The 13,729-nt window shown below is 44.7% G+C and overlaps 1 protein-coding gene across 3 annotated transcripts in view; it reads left to right on the top strand.

Annotated features, from left to right (window-relative positions):
* LOC119967148 (pleckstrin homology domain interacting protein) overlaps positions 1-13,729 on the top strand; it is a 322,696-nt gene that overhangs the window by 242,790 nt on the left and 66,177 nt on the right. For all 3 annotated transcript variants that reach the window (XM_038799297.1, XM_038799295.1, XM_038799294.1), the window contains exons 29-30: positions 1,616-1,677; positions 5,830-5,985. In XM_038799297.1, coding sequence (XP_038655225.1) covers positions 1,616-1,677; positions 5,830-5,985 — 218 coding nt within the window. The remainder of the gene's footprint in view (positions 1-1,615; positions 1,678-5,829; positions 5,986-13,729) is intronic.

Genomic DNA, 13,729 nt, shown 5'->3' with positions numbered 1-13,729 from the left:
CCCTCTGGTCGGACAATCTATATACTGTGTTAGAAAAGCTTCCTGGACACACTGCACAAACACTACCCCATCCAAACTATTTGATCTAAAGAGTTTCCACTCAATGTTTGGGAAGTTGAAGTCGCCCATGACTACTACCCTGTGACTTCTGCACCTTTCCAAAATCTGTTTCCCAATCTGTTCCTCCACATCTCTGCTGCTATTGGGGGGGCCTATAGAAAACTCCCAACAAGGTGTCTGCTCCTTTCCTATTTCTAACTTCAACCCATATTACCTCTCCATAGACCTGCACTACCAAGAAAAATGTATGAGGAAAAGCTAATAGGATAAAAGTCCCCTGGATGAGATGGTATGCATCCTAGGGTCATTAAAGAGGTGGCTGTGGAGATAGTGGATGCATTGCTTGTAGTCTTCCAAAATTCCCTCAAATCTAGAAAAGTCAAGTGGATTGGAAAACATAAATGTAACGCTCCCTATCTTGCTCTCCCCTGTCATCATGCCTCTTGTTCACCCCCACCTCCCTGTCTTTCACTTGCTCTCCTCCACTTCCCCAACTCTCTCTCGCTTACCCCTAATTTCCAATCTCTTTCATTCCTCTCACTCTCTCTCTACTCATCCCTCCATTCCATCGTCATTTTTCCCCTGCATCTCCTCATCTCAATCACAATTCTCCCCATTTCCCTCTGTCACTTTCAACATCTCTTTCTACTCCACCTCTCACCTGTCGCTTCTTGCTCTCCTCGAGCTCCTCATTCGGCCCTTGCTCTCTTCCCCCCCCCCCCCTTCCTGTCTCTCCACCCACCCCCACTCCCTTCCTCGGGCTTCCCTGACTCACCCGCTCCCTTGCTCCCCGTCTTTTCCTTGCTCCCCGGCCTCTGTCGTTCCCTCGTCTCTCCATCTCTCTTTCCACCTTACCCCCCCCCCCCCCCCCCCCCCCCCCCCCCCCCCTCTCGCACCCCCCAGCTTCTCTCGCCTCTGTCTCTCTCTTCCCTCAACTCCCTGTTGCACTCTCTTGCTCTCCCCGGGCTCTCCATTCTCTTCCTCCCCACCTTTCCTTCTTTTCTCCTCATCCCTCAATCCTCTCTCCTTCACTCGCCTCCGTCTCGCGGATGTATGTTCTCTGCTCCTCCACATCCCCAAACCTCTGCAACACCGTTAGGAAGACTCCTGCTTTGCCGCTTAAAGTTGCCTTCTCACAATAACATGTTTGACATCATAATTGCAGGCATGGTAGAGAATTGTAGGCATGGGCTCATTTTCCAATGTGGAAGCATAAAGTAGCTTTGGAGAGACTGAGAAGTAGATTTCTCTGAATGACTGGGATAGAATTAGGTGGGCATATGCATAAATTTGTGTTGGTGGCTGCCATGCTGGCTTTCCAGAACCATCCCAATCCCAGACCATTTTTCCGGAGGCAGGATTGAGACAAATGGACTAACACTACCAGCAAACAACGGGTGGATAATTAAGATAGTTCACAGGTCAATTAAGGTCCGTTTTCTTGAGGGATCTGCCTCTGTTTCTAGAGCTGGTTGTGAAATACCTAAGAGTGATGTTTTCAACTTGAAATATTATTACAGGCTCAGGGGCTTATATTTTGCCTTTCTACTTCCAGCTGGGATAATGGAGACACTGAAAAGATGAGCCCTTGGGATATGGAAGTGATACCAGCTGATGGTATGTGCAGGGAAAACTCAAGAATCACCCAAGAATATTTTTGCTTTAACTACAACTTATAGTCTATCAAACATTAGATATCAGATATGTGCATATTAGGGATTACTGGTAAGTGTGTGCGAGTGTGTGTGTGTGCGTGTGTGTGTGTATACACGTGTGCGTGTGTTTCTATTTTCTTTCATGTGCTGATTTTGTATAGCGATGGGCAGGTATTTTGTACTAAATGAATTATAGGAGGAACCATAACCATACATATTGTACAGTGCTTTGTCAAGTCATATTTTTTATATCTTTTGGGATTTTTATATGCAAAACACCTGACTGCTTTTATTAACATGGCAACTATGGAAACAGTTATACAGAGCTTGCAGTTACATGTTAGGTTTTACAATTTTCCATAGCCAATGCTGAGTATTTTGAAGTAGAATTAGAAAATAAATTGAGGAACACCATTGCTCAGTTGATTTTTATATGAGCATCAGCACACTTTAATTCTGATATAGAAATGTTATTGCAATCTTCAGAAGATTGATGATTAAGGAAGCGAAAGTGAATTGCTACGCCTGGGTAAAAATAGCTTGTGTGACATTTGTTGTGTAGCATGTTCTGAATATCTGATCATAGCTGTCAGAATGTGATGTGCTGACGAGTGAGCAGCTTTGTAATTAAAGCTGGACCATCCCAATCAAAAAGTTACCATTCTTGTGTTGAGGGGTCAGTTTAAGACAAATTTTCTTGGCTAGTAGTGAGGTGGATAGGCAGAACTAGTACAATGTTCCTTTCAGATTGCTTCCTGCAGATTCATCACGGAGTATACCAATTGGTCGAAATGTGTTCTTGTGAGTTCATCTTTCAAAAATGGGTGACTATGCAACAAGCTTACAATACAAGCCACATAAAGTGCCAGAGATGGGGTTTGTTTGTCTTACATTTTGGGGATCTGGTTGCTGTCTGGGGGGGGGGGGGGGGGGAGTTTGAGAGGGGGGAGGGGTTTACTTGCGTTTTGTAAAAATTGTTGAAAATTTGAAATTGAAATTTTTTTTAAAGGTACATAACGTAGCCGTTATATTTTATTCTCAAATGTGCTTCGTAATGTTATCACCTGGCTGTAGGTGGATTTAAATAGGAGGAGAGAAGATTCATGTGTGTGGGATGGGGGGATTTAGTGGAAACGTTGCAGCAGTTAGGCTGTATTGTTTTTGTGACTGTGATTGATGTTGGCTTTCGATGATGCTTGCTAATGTGAAGTTGTAAATCACGAACATGATTGCTTCAATTCTGTTCCTCAGCAATCAGGTCAACCCAGGAGGTCATACATTAGCCCCACCCCTTCCAGAAAAGCTGTTCAGTTGGCTGTACAACAGCCCACACAGATTTGGCAGTAATATTTTACAATGTTCGTTGATAAATTTTGAACATTAGATCCATTAGTCGTCAGAATGTAATAAATAACACTAGTTGAATGTTTACTTGGCTGCCTGTTTTAATGTCTAGCATTTATAAAATAAGGTATGTTAAATGTATCTATCCGTTAGGTTAAATGTGGCATGTATGACCCTGAGCCCTATGTCAATATTTCTTATGGAAAAATCAATTTTAAAATGTCTGAATTGCTGAGGAGGGCACTGTATTCGGAGCTGAGCATTGAGGAGTTGAATTGAGAAGGCAGATATTGCTAGCCATATCCCATTGAACAGGATCCTAACTATGTTTTCTCTACAAATTACTCAGAATCGACTAATTTTTCTTCCAATGTAAAATTTCTAACAAGGTTTTAAACAAAATTTAAAATTCAGAAGCTTCACAATAACATGACTAAATGTCACGTTATTATCCTTCATGCCTTCATTAAAGTTTTTAGTGGAAAGTCTCAGCTTCTGAAAATGCTGGGTTTGGATTTGACACTCCTGTGCAATTTCCCAGGACTGTTCGGTCAACCAGCAGCCTAAATATTTTTCTCAAGCCTTTGCTATTTTGGGTTGGAGTTGTGGGTTAAAACATGGCTCTTTGGCCCTTTTCACATTCCCCCATCACTTGTGCCTCAGTAGCCCCTCACCCCATAGGTTACTGAGTTACATGGTCAAACATGATCATAATGAATGGCGGAGCAGGCTCTAAGGTTTGAAAAGCCCAGTCCTGCTCCTATTTCTTATGTTTCTGTGTTTCATCCCATTTTGTCTTCTTGCTGCTTTGCCACTCTGTTAAAATTTTTCCAAACTTATTTGATATTAGACAAATATTCAAAAGCAGGTTGAGAATGTCCTTTCAGACTTTACAGGTCATTGTCGCTGGTTGTCCCTTGATTTGGGAACGACGTCTACTCAGGGTCGCAGGTTTCTGCAATTAGACTTCAGGTGACTGAACAGGCTTATTCTCGATCCACAGATCTTTGAGTTCATGGGTAAGATGCCCCACAAGGTAGTAGGACTCAAGAGTTTGCTTCTCTTTCTTCCCTTCTCCACCGCTGCTCTTCATCATCAAAATGACATTGTGATCCAAAGCATGAAGCAACGTCATTGATAAGTTGTCATTTTGAATGATTCGTTGCAAGCTCTTCCCAATCACTAATGTCAATGTTGTGCTTCAAGAGTGCTTCTGAGGGTGATGCTTTCCGGCCACCTGGACACAGTACCAAGTCCAATTGCAGTTGATTTTGGAGGTATTTCGCCTGATTGATTGTGGTACTAGCTTAAAGAGCACTAGCATTTGCTCGATGGTCCTCCCATTAAATCCGGATATTGTGCCAGAAGCATTGCTGATGGAATTTCCTGAGCGCTCTTATGTGTCGCTGATGTATCACTTCACTAGCCCAATGACAAAGCTTTCAATTGTAAAAAATTTTTTGTAATATGATGAAAGTGTACAAGTATTAGACGTTTGGTGGTGGTGCACATGTCAGGTTAAAGAACGTGGTCTCTCTCATCATCTGTTGCCTTCATCTTGCTGCTTCCGCACTGTCCTCTTCTGCTTGTATATCTTTCTCTGTCGTTTTCTTTCCTTAAATTTCTTCTGCTTTTCCCCGGCTTCTTCTGCTACTCTGCCTGTCTTCTCCTTCTTTTGTTTGGGTGAAAGAGATGAAAATGATAACTGAAATCTATATTTTGGGTTGGAGTTGTGGGTTAAAACATGGCTCTTTGGCCCTTTTTCACATTCCCCCATCACGTGTTCCTCAGTAGCCCCTCACCCCATAAGTTACTGAGTTGCATGGTCAATCATTATCATAATGAATGGCGGAGCAGGCTCAAAGGGCTGAAAAGCCCACTCCTGCTCCTATTTCTTATGTATCTGTATTTCATCCCATTTTGCCCTCTTGCTGCTTTGCCTTCCCACTCTGTTAACCCGAATGTTAACAAAGCCATAAATAAAGTGCAAACAAAGCACTAGGATCATTCCTCAAGGAACAGAATTGAAAAACAGACAAGTTATGTTGAAATTTTATCTTGAGCCTTCGTTAAAGCACACTTAAGAGTTTTGAGCATGCCTCTGGTCTCCGTATAACAAAAGACTATGACAACAACAAGATCTTGTGAAAGTGCAAGAAAGATTTCGAAGGACGTCACCAGAGCTGTGAGGACTCGGCAACAAGAAAAGCTGGAGCTCTTTTCCCGGTAAAATAGAAGAATGAGCGATGACCTGATAGAAAAGCACAGTGGTTAGCACTGTTGCTTCACAGTGCCAGGGTCCCAGGTTCGATTCCCGACTTGGGGCACTGTCTGTGCGGAGTCTGCACGTTCTCCTTGCGTCTGCGTGGGTTTCCTCTGGGTGTTCCGGTTTCCCCCCCACAAGTCCCGAAAGATGTGCTTGTTAGGTAATTTGGACATTCTGAAATTCTCCCTCCGTGTACCCAAACAGGCGCCACAATGTGGCGATTGGGGGCTTTTCACAGTAACTTCATTGCAGTGTTAATGTAGGCCTACTTGTGACACTAAGATTGTTATTCTTATAATTATGAAGGGGTTTCGCTTTTCCACATCTGCTCTTGTGTGTCCAGCTACACATACATGCACATAGTTAGTTGATATTTTTGTTTTGATAAAAGGTTTGTAATAAACTTTATCAGCATTGGAATGAGTTAGTTTTGACTTTCTGTTAAGAAGGGAATCTCAGAAATGCATTATTTCCTTTTGTATCAACTGTACTTATGTATTTCAGCTGTTTTCCCCACTGAACCTGGGTCAAGTGTTCCCTTGACTGCTGCTGAGCATAAGATACAGCTGTACAAATCTCAGGAAGGAGAATGGGGCTGCAGGAAGAGAGATGCTGAATGTGAAAGAATTCATGGAGGGATCAGTCAGCTCATAACGCTGGGTATGTTCTTATCCAAGGAAACCTGAAGTAACTAAATTAAATCAAACGTACAGTTGGAATGTGGATCTGTGGGCAAACGTAAATGTCCCTTTTAAGTTAATTTCACGTCGCCTTCAGAACTCCATGCTCGCCAACTAGATCCTGAACCAGAAATCAAAGTATTTTTCCAGGCTTCTGCCAGTGCTCCTGTAACTAATTAGGAAGCATATGATATTGACTTGAGGTGGGTTGAGATCTCCAATTCTTTTCACTTAACCCCTGATATATTGTGATTTTTAGTTCAACTTTGACGAAGAACTGCACTTGAAACATTAACTTGTCTGTCCGTTTCAGAAAATGATTGCCCTGTACATTTCCATCATTTTTAATTTTTAATTAAGTAAATTGTCATGCATGCCCTGGTATGATCCTACTGTTAGTGGCAGTTTTGGCAAGACATCTAACTAGAAATTCTTAATTTCTATAATTTACCATGTATAAGGGCAGCACGGTAGCACAGTGGTTAGCCCAGTTTCTTCACAGCTCCAGGGTCCCAGGTTCAATTCACGGCTTGGGTCACTGTCTGTGTGGAGTCTGCACGTTCTCCCCGTGTCTGTGTGGGTTTCCTCCGGGTTCTCTGGTTTCCTCTCACAGTCCAAAGATGTGCAGGTTAGGTGGATTGGCCATGAAAATTGCCCTTCATGCTCAAAAAATGTTAGATAGAGTTGTGGGGTTAGGGTGGAGGCGTGAGCTTATGTAGGGTGCTCTTTCCTAGTGCCGGTGCAGCCTCGATGGGCCGAATGACCTCCTTCTGCACTGTAAATTCTATGATTCTACGATAAAGGGTAACTCCCAAATGTTCTTACTAACTCCCTTTAATTTGACCTCCCCTTTGGCATTTCTGGCATCTCTTTTGCTTCCCTTCTGTATCTTTAATAATCTTCTGCATTGTAGCATTCTACAGTGCAGAAGAGGCCCTTTGACCCATTGAGTCTGCACTGATGCATGAAAGGCCCTCACCTGACCACCTAATCCCACTTAGAATCGTAGAATTTACAGTGTAGAAGGAGGCCATTCGGCCCATCGAGCCTGCACCCGCCCCTGGAAAGAGCACCCTACTTAAGCCCATGCCCCACCCTATCACGGCAACCCAGTAACCCCACCAAACCATTTTGGACACTAAGGGCAATTTAGCTTGGCCAATCCACCTAACCTGCACATCTTTGGACTGTGGGAGGAAACTGGAGCACCCGGAAGAAACCCACACAAACACGGGGAGAACGCGCAGACTCCACACAGACAGTGACCCAATCTGGGAATCGAACCTGGGGGACTGTGAAGCAACTGTGCTAACTACCGTGCTGCCCCACTTGCCCATAGCACTTGGCCCATAGCATTGAATGTTATGGCATGCCAAGTACTCATCCAGGTACTTTTTAAAGGATGTGAGGCATCCCGCCTCTACCACCTTCCCAGGTAATGCATTCCAGACTGTCGCCACTCTCTGGGTAAAAAAGGTTTTCTCAAATCCCCTCTAAACCTCCCACCCCTCACTTTAAACTTGTGTTCCTCGTAACTGACCCTTCAAATAAGGTGAACAGCTGCTTCCTGTCCACGCTCCTCATAATCTTTTACACCTCAATCAGGTCACCCCTCCAGAGAAAACAATGCAAGCCTATCCAACCTGTCTTTATAACTTAAATGATCCATCCCAGGCAACATTCTGGTGAATCTTCTCTGCACCCCCTCCAATGCAATCACATCCTTCCTATAATGTGGTGACCAGAATTGTAGGTCTTTCTTTTCTTTTACTCCCTTGTATATCTCCTTCTTCAATAACCTTTTTGTGCAAATCTCCTTATTTATCCATGAAATGACAGCCATTGACATCCCATAATTGCTCATTACTCCTAATTGGAATGCATTTAATCTGTATTTCATCCATTTTAATGCAAAATATTGTTGATTGCTGATCCAGTCCTCATTTCCAATTACTTGGTCTAGGTCCATTGAGGTTTGCCACTTTCCAGTCCAACAGTTTTATCGTTCACCTTTTTTCTTTAGTCATCTATTTTACGGACATGATAACATAGTGGTTCTGTTACTGAACTTGCAATCCAGAGGCCTGGACTTCTGTAAATATGAGTTAATTTAATAAACCTGGAATCCAAGGCTAGTCTCCGTAATGACAACCATGAATCTACCAGATTGCCATAAAAACTCATGGTTTACTTTTGTGAATTCAAAAATATAGTCATGGGACCAGGCTCAGATTAAAACATCTTAACCAGAAATGCTTCATTTGAAAACATATTATAAAAGTTGAACACAGAATTATATGTATCACAGTGTGTATGTGCACTCATTATACCAGCCCAAGTGATTCACTTCACATGTCTTGTAAGGAGGGGTATCTGCTGAGCTTTCGGGAAGCTGACGCCTTCTCCCCCGGCACTTCATTACCCAGGAGTGGATCAACCCCGTCTACAGGTAAACTGGGGGCAATCCCCACAGTTACAAGCCCTGAAATAAGGTAGCATTCCTGGTGCACTAGATGCAAAGGTATGGGCGTATAACTTCCCCTGATACAGTTCGCATTCCATGAGCTCTCTGGTGGAAAGGTCATGCTGTTTCACAGCAGAAGGGATTGGGTGGGTCCTGTATCCCTAAATATGGCTAGGAATGTTGCTTCACCCGAGGGTTAGGAGCCATCTTTCCTTTCTAATGTAGATTCAAAATCCTGGTAACGTTTGAGGATTTTGTTACACATTCGTGCACTCGCAAGAGGTATGTTTACAGGGACGCAATTAGGGCAATAAATTCTGAAATGTCCTAAAATACTAATTGGGGTGTGTATGAGCTCGTACTAGAAGCATAACACCGAAAATTCTGAACTCTCCAATAATGGCCCGAGCCGACACACATATAGTTCGAAAAGGTTAAGTAACTCAGGCGTTCAGGCTTTACTCCTAATCTTGGCACCTTTCTTTAAGGCCCTATGTTTTCAGCTTTCCCTTCTCACCAGTGGCTGTTCATTCTCCTATCACCCTTCATCTTCTATCATTTTCCAGATTTTGGGGATGACTAGGGAAGTCTTTCCCTTGAGACTCAGGGACAAGCTCATCATCATCAGCCAGATTTACTGCCTGCCTCGTCTTAACGTTTTTGTCCCTCTGTGTGGATTTTTATGGAAATAGGAAGTTCGTTTTTGAATCCCTTGACAAGTGTCACCTTTCATAGGTGAACTCTATCTTTAGCACCTGTACCCACCAGTTGAAAGCAAATTGCTTAACTCTTTCGAACTAGATGTGCGCTTGTTCCGGCCATTCTCGGAGAGTTCAGAAGTTCTGGTGGTATGCTTCCAGCACGAGTACGAGCCCATAAATAGCTGGCTTTTAAAGCAGACCAAGGCAGGCCAGCTGCGCGGGTTCAATTCCCGTACCAGCCTCCCCGAACAGGCGCCGGAATGAGGCGACTATGGGCTTTTCACAGTAACTTCATTTGAAGCCTACTTGTGACAATAAGTGATTTTCATTTCATTTCAGTTAGCTTTTTTGGTCATCTCCTAATTTGATAAATTTCACTCGGACAATATGCAATAACTCTCATGGGTCTTTCCTGTTAATTTGCTTTGCAGTGGCAGGGTCTCGCCTTCTGCTGACCACTTCAGCTATTTTGCAGGCTTTCGAAGTGAGATGAAAAATTCTCCCACCTCCTCCTCATGAAATTTTGGTATTAGCTGGGAGAACGTTAAGGACTCGGCACCCAGCCCTGAGTTAGGGGCAGTTCCCTGCCTAGCTGTGTCTTCACATAGTAGAGTAGGTCTTTCCTTACTCAGTTCGAGCTGCATTAAGTCCCTTTCTTGTTTCTCTCTCTGAAAAACTTAATCTTCCTCCTTTTCTTCTCTTTGGAATTCCCTTTCCCAAATTTCTGTTACGGCCAGGTGAGAAGGGGTTGAATTTTTCTCTTGTTTGCCCTCTCCTCATTCGATCACACATTTTTGTTTGGGAAAGGGTATAATTGCCAATGAAGTAAGTAAAAGAACAGGTTTATTTGAGTTTAATAAAGAAAGAGGTTAGGGCACACACTCAATGTTCATACACACACAAAAAACAGATTACACAGTGGGGAAGGGTAGGTCGCCAAATTAAAGTCCATAAAATAAAAGATTATAAGAGCCTGTGGTTTGGTGACTCAGCTGGCTTCAGGATGAATTTGATGATCTTAATGCCTTCAATTTAAAGATGCACATGACTGAGTTGGGTGTGTTTTTTTTGAGAGACGGTTGTGCTGATTGGATTCTTTTACAAAATCTCTGACTGTAGCAGGGCATCCTTGGATGATCACAGTCAGCAAACGGGGCTCGACGCTTAGAGAAAAAAGGACACAGGAGGATCCACCATGGGTCTTCTCCCTGAGAAATCATAGACGCGATTTGGCGTACGACCTGCCACAAAATTTGTGGCAGCTGAGGCGGCCCACTGTTGGCCAGTGGTGGGAACTTCAGGTCCTTTCATTAACATTGGGGTTTCCCGTTGAAGATAACCCGCTGCGGGGCCGTCAGTGGGACCGGAAGATCCTGCCAACGTGAAGAGCCGGAAATATCCAGCCATTGCCTGTATATTCCAAAGGTGACTTGTCTAGCTCATGTCTGGAAGCTAACTTAGTCAGGATCCCATTGTCAAATGTTTAGTCGGAAAGCCCCATCTCCAACAGTTGAATACCTCAGATGATTGTCTTCAATGTTGTGCTAGTGAGAAGCCCTTCGCACTCACCTGAAGCCATTGTCTTTGCGATTTTCACACTACCCCAATGAACTGAAATGTGGAATGTATAGTAATGCAAATTGGGCTCGGCCATCTTGAGCTGTGAGTCAAAGTCACTTGATCTCTGTGTTTCTTCAAATTTGTCTCTATAATTCCAAAATAATTTTTTGGGGTGAATCAAAGCCTCATGATGCAGATCACCCTGCATCAATGTGCGGACTGGACACAGCATCCCAGCTAGCCTTCCAGTGTTCCCCCTGCTGTCATTTGGGGACTGAGCTGAACCCACCAGACTAGTGACCCAACAGCCTGGCATAGTAATACTTACAAATCATGGCTGGGATTCTCCAAAATCCCGGTCAAGTGTTGACTCCGTCGTAAACACTGGAGTGGTGTACGCCGGCGTCAACGGGCCTCCTGACCCGGCAATTCACTGGTTTTTGGGGTCTAGCACGGCGCCGGAGTGCTGCACGCTGCTAAGGCGGCCCTGCAAGGCCGGCACAGGTCCGCACATGCGCGTGGTTGCCGTTACCGCACCAGCACGGAGCAACATGTCGGGGACCTAACAGCCCGTGCGGAAGGAGGTAGCCCCCCTCCAGATCGGGCCGTCCGCTGATTGATCGGAAGTCCCCGATCACGGGCCTGGACACCGTGGATGCTGCCCCCCCCCCCCCCCCCCGCAGAGTCAGATCCTCCCATTCCCCACCAGGATGTCCACAGCGGCCGCGGGCCCGAGCTCCCGCTGGGTGGTACCAGGTTGGAATCATGTCGGCGGGACTTGGTGAAACGCGGCGGGAGTTCGGCCCGTCGCCCGTAGAGAATCGCCGCGGGAGCCTATTTCCGCGGCAACCCGACCGGTGCCAGGGTGACTGCAATTGGACCCGTCGCAGGCTCGGAGAATCCCAGCCCATATCTTTCACCTAATGTCTCAGACTCAGCCATCATCATCCCTCGATGTGCCCTGTCACATTGACTCACAACCCGGTGAGGTTTCATGGCATCCGGTCAAGCATGGGCAAGGAAACCTCCTGCTGAATACCACCGTTTGACCTCCCTCAGCTAACGAATCAATTGATAGCAGTTGGAAGAAAACACAGAGGGGTGCAAGGGTACAGAACATGCACTGGGTGGGGGAGTTCAATGTCCTTACCATGAATGGCTCAGTAGCACCACTACTGTCCGAGCTAGCCTGGTCCTGACGGACATAACTGCCAGACTGGGCCTGTGGTAGGTGGTGAGGAAACCATCACAAGGGGGAAAACCTATAGGACCTCATCCTCCGTATTGTTAGGAGTGACTACAGCACAGACCCCGTGGAGGTGAAGTTGCATCTTAACACCTAGGATGCCCTCCATTATAACCTATGGAACTGTCAGAATGCTAATTGCAATCTAGCGGGTCAAAGTTAGTCAAATAAGCTGCTGCAAAGCATCAGCCGCAGTAGAATTGTATTCCACTACTTTTGTAATCTGATAGCCAGGAATATCTCCAACATTATCATCAAGCTAGGTGACAGTCTGGTTCAATTAGAAGTGTATGCAAGGAGCAGCACCAATCATATCTGAAAATTTTGTGTCAACCTGGTTAAGTGACAATGCAGGACCTCATACATGCTAGACAGCGTGTGCAGCAAGAGCTAAGGTGTGTTGCAACCAATGGATCATGTATAGCAGAAGCTATGAAGACTAACAACATCGCAGATGTAGTGCTTCAGAACTCGCCACACTCTTAGCCAAACTGTTACACTACAGCTACAACACTGGCATCTGCTGGAAAAAGTGGAAAGTACCCCCAAGTACCTCCTGTCCACAAAAGAACAAGATAAATCCAACCCATTCCATTTCTGCCCCATCAGCCTACTCTCGGTCATCAACAAAGTGATGACAGACGCAGCACGGTGGCACAGTGGTTAGCATTGCTGCCTACGGCGCTGAGGACCCGGGTTCAAATCCCGGCCCTGGGTCACTGTCCATGTGGAGTTTGCACGTTCACCCCCACAACCCAAAGATGTGCAGGGTAGGTGGATTGGCCACGCTAAATTGCCCCTTAATTGGAAAAAATAATTGGGTACTCTAAATTAAAAAAAAAACAAAGTGCTGACAGTGGAATCAAGTGCCACTTGTTCTGCACTAACCTACTCACTTATGCTTAGTTTGGGTTCCACCAGGAGCATCCGGCTCCAGAACTCACTACAGCATCGGGCCAAACATGGGCAAAAGAGCTGAATTCAGAGTGGAGATGAGACTTGCTGTCCTTGACTTCAAGGCAACATTTGATCAAATGCAGCATTAGGGACCTTCATAAAATTGATGTCAATAGGAATCAGAGGGAAAACTCTCTGGTGGCTGGAGTCATATCTAGCACAAAGGAATTTAGATGAGTTTGCTGGAGGTCAAATCATTTTCGGTCCTGGACATTTCTGCATATGTTTCTCAGGCAGTGTCCGACCCAGTGATCTTTAACTGCTTCAGTGACCTTCCCTCCATTTTAAGGTCAGAAGTAAACATGTTTGCTGTTAATTGCAGTGTTCGCTTCTATTCAGATAATGTAGAAGTTTGCATCTGCATGCTGCAAGACCTAGTTTCTGACCATCCTACCATTGAAAACAACATTTCAAAATAGCTGTATCAAAGTCCTTCATAATTTTAAACATCTCTTTTAAACTTAAATTTTACATACTCAAGTGGAATAATCCCACCTCTCCAACCTTTCTGCACAACAGAAGCTTATGATCCCTGATATTCTAGTAAATCTTCTCTGCCCTCTCTTCAAGACCTTGACATGTTTCCTTGAAGTCATTGTCTTCTTATTTCACAGGATGTGGGCATCGCTGGCTAAACCATCATTTGTTGCCCGTCCCTAACTACCCTTCTCAATCCAACCTGGACTACTGCAGTCCACATGGTGTATGTATACCAACAATACTGTTGGGAATGGTGTTCCAGGATTTTGGCCCAGTGACAGTGAAGAAATGGTGATACAGTTCCAAGTTGATGGTA

Source organism: Scyliorhinus canicula, chromosome 6 (assembly GCF_902713615.1).
Source record: "Scyliorhinus canicula chromosome 6, sScyCan1.1, whole genome shotgun sequence".
Taxonomy (NCBI): domain Eukaryota; kingdom Metazoa; phylum Chordata; class Chondrichthyes; order Carcharhiniformes; family Scyliorhinidae; genus Scyliorhinus; species Scyliorhinus canicula.
The sequence above is the reverse complement of the archived record's forward strand: the minus strand, read 5'-3'. Positions and strand labels throughout refer to the sequence as shown.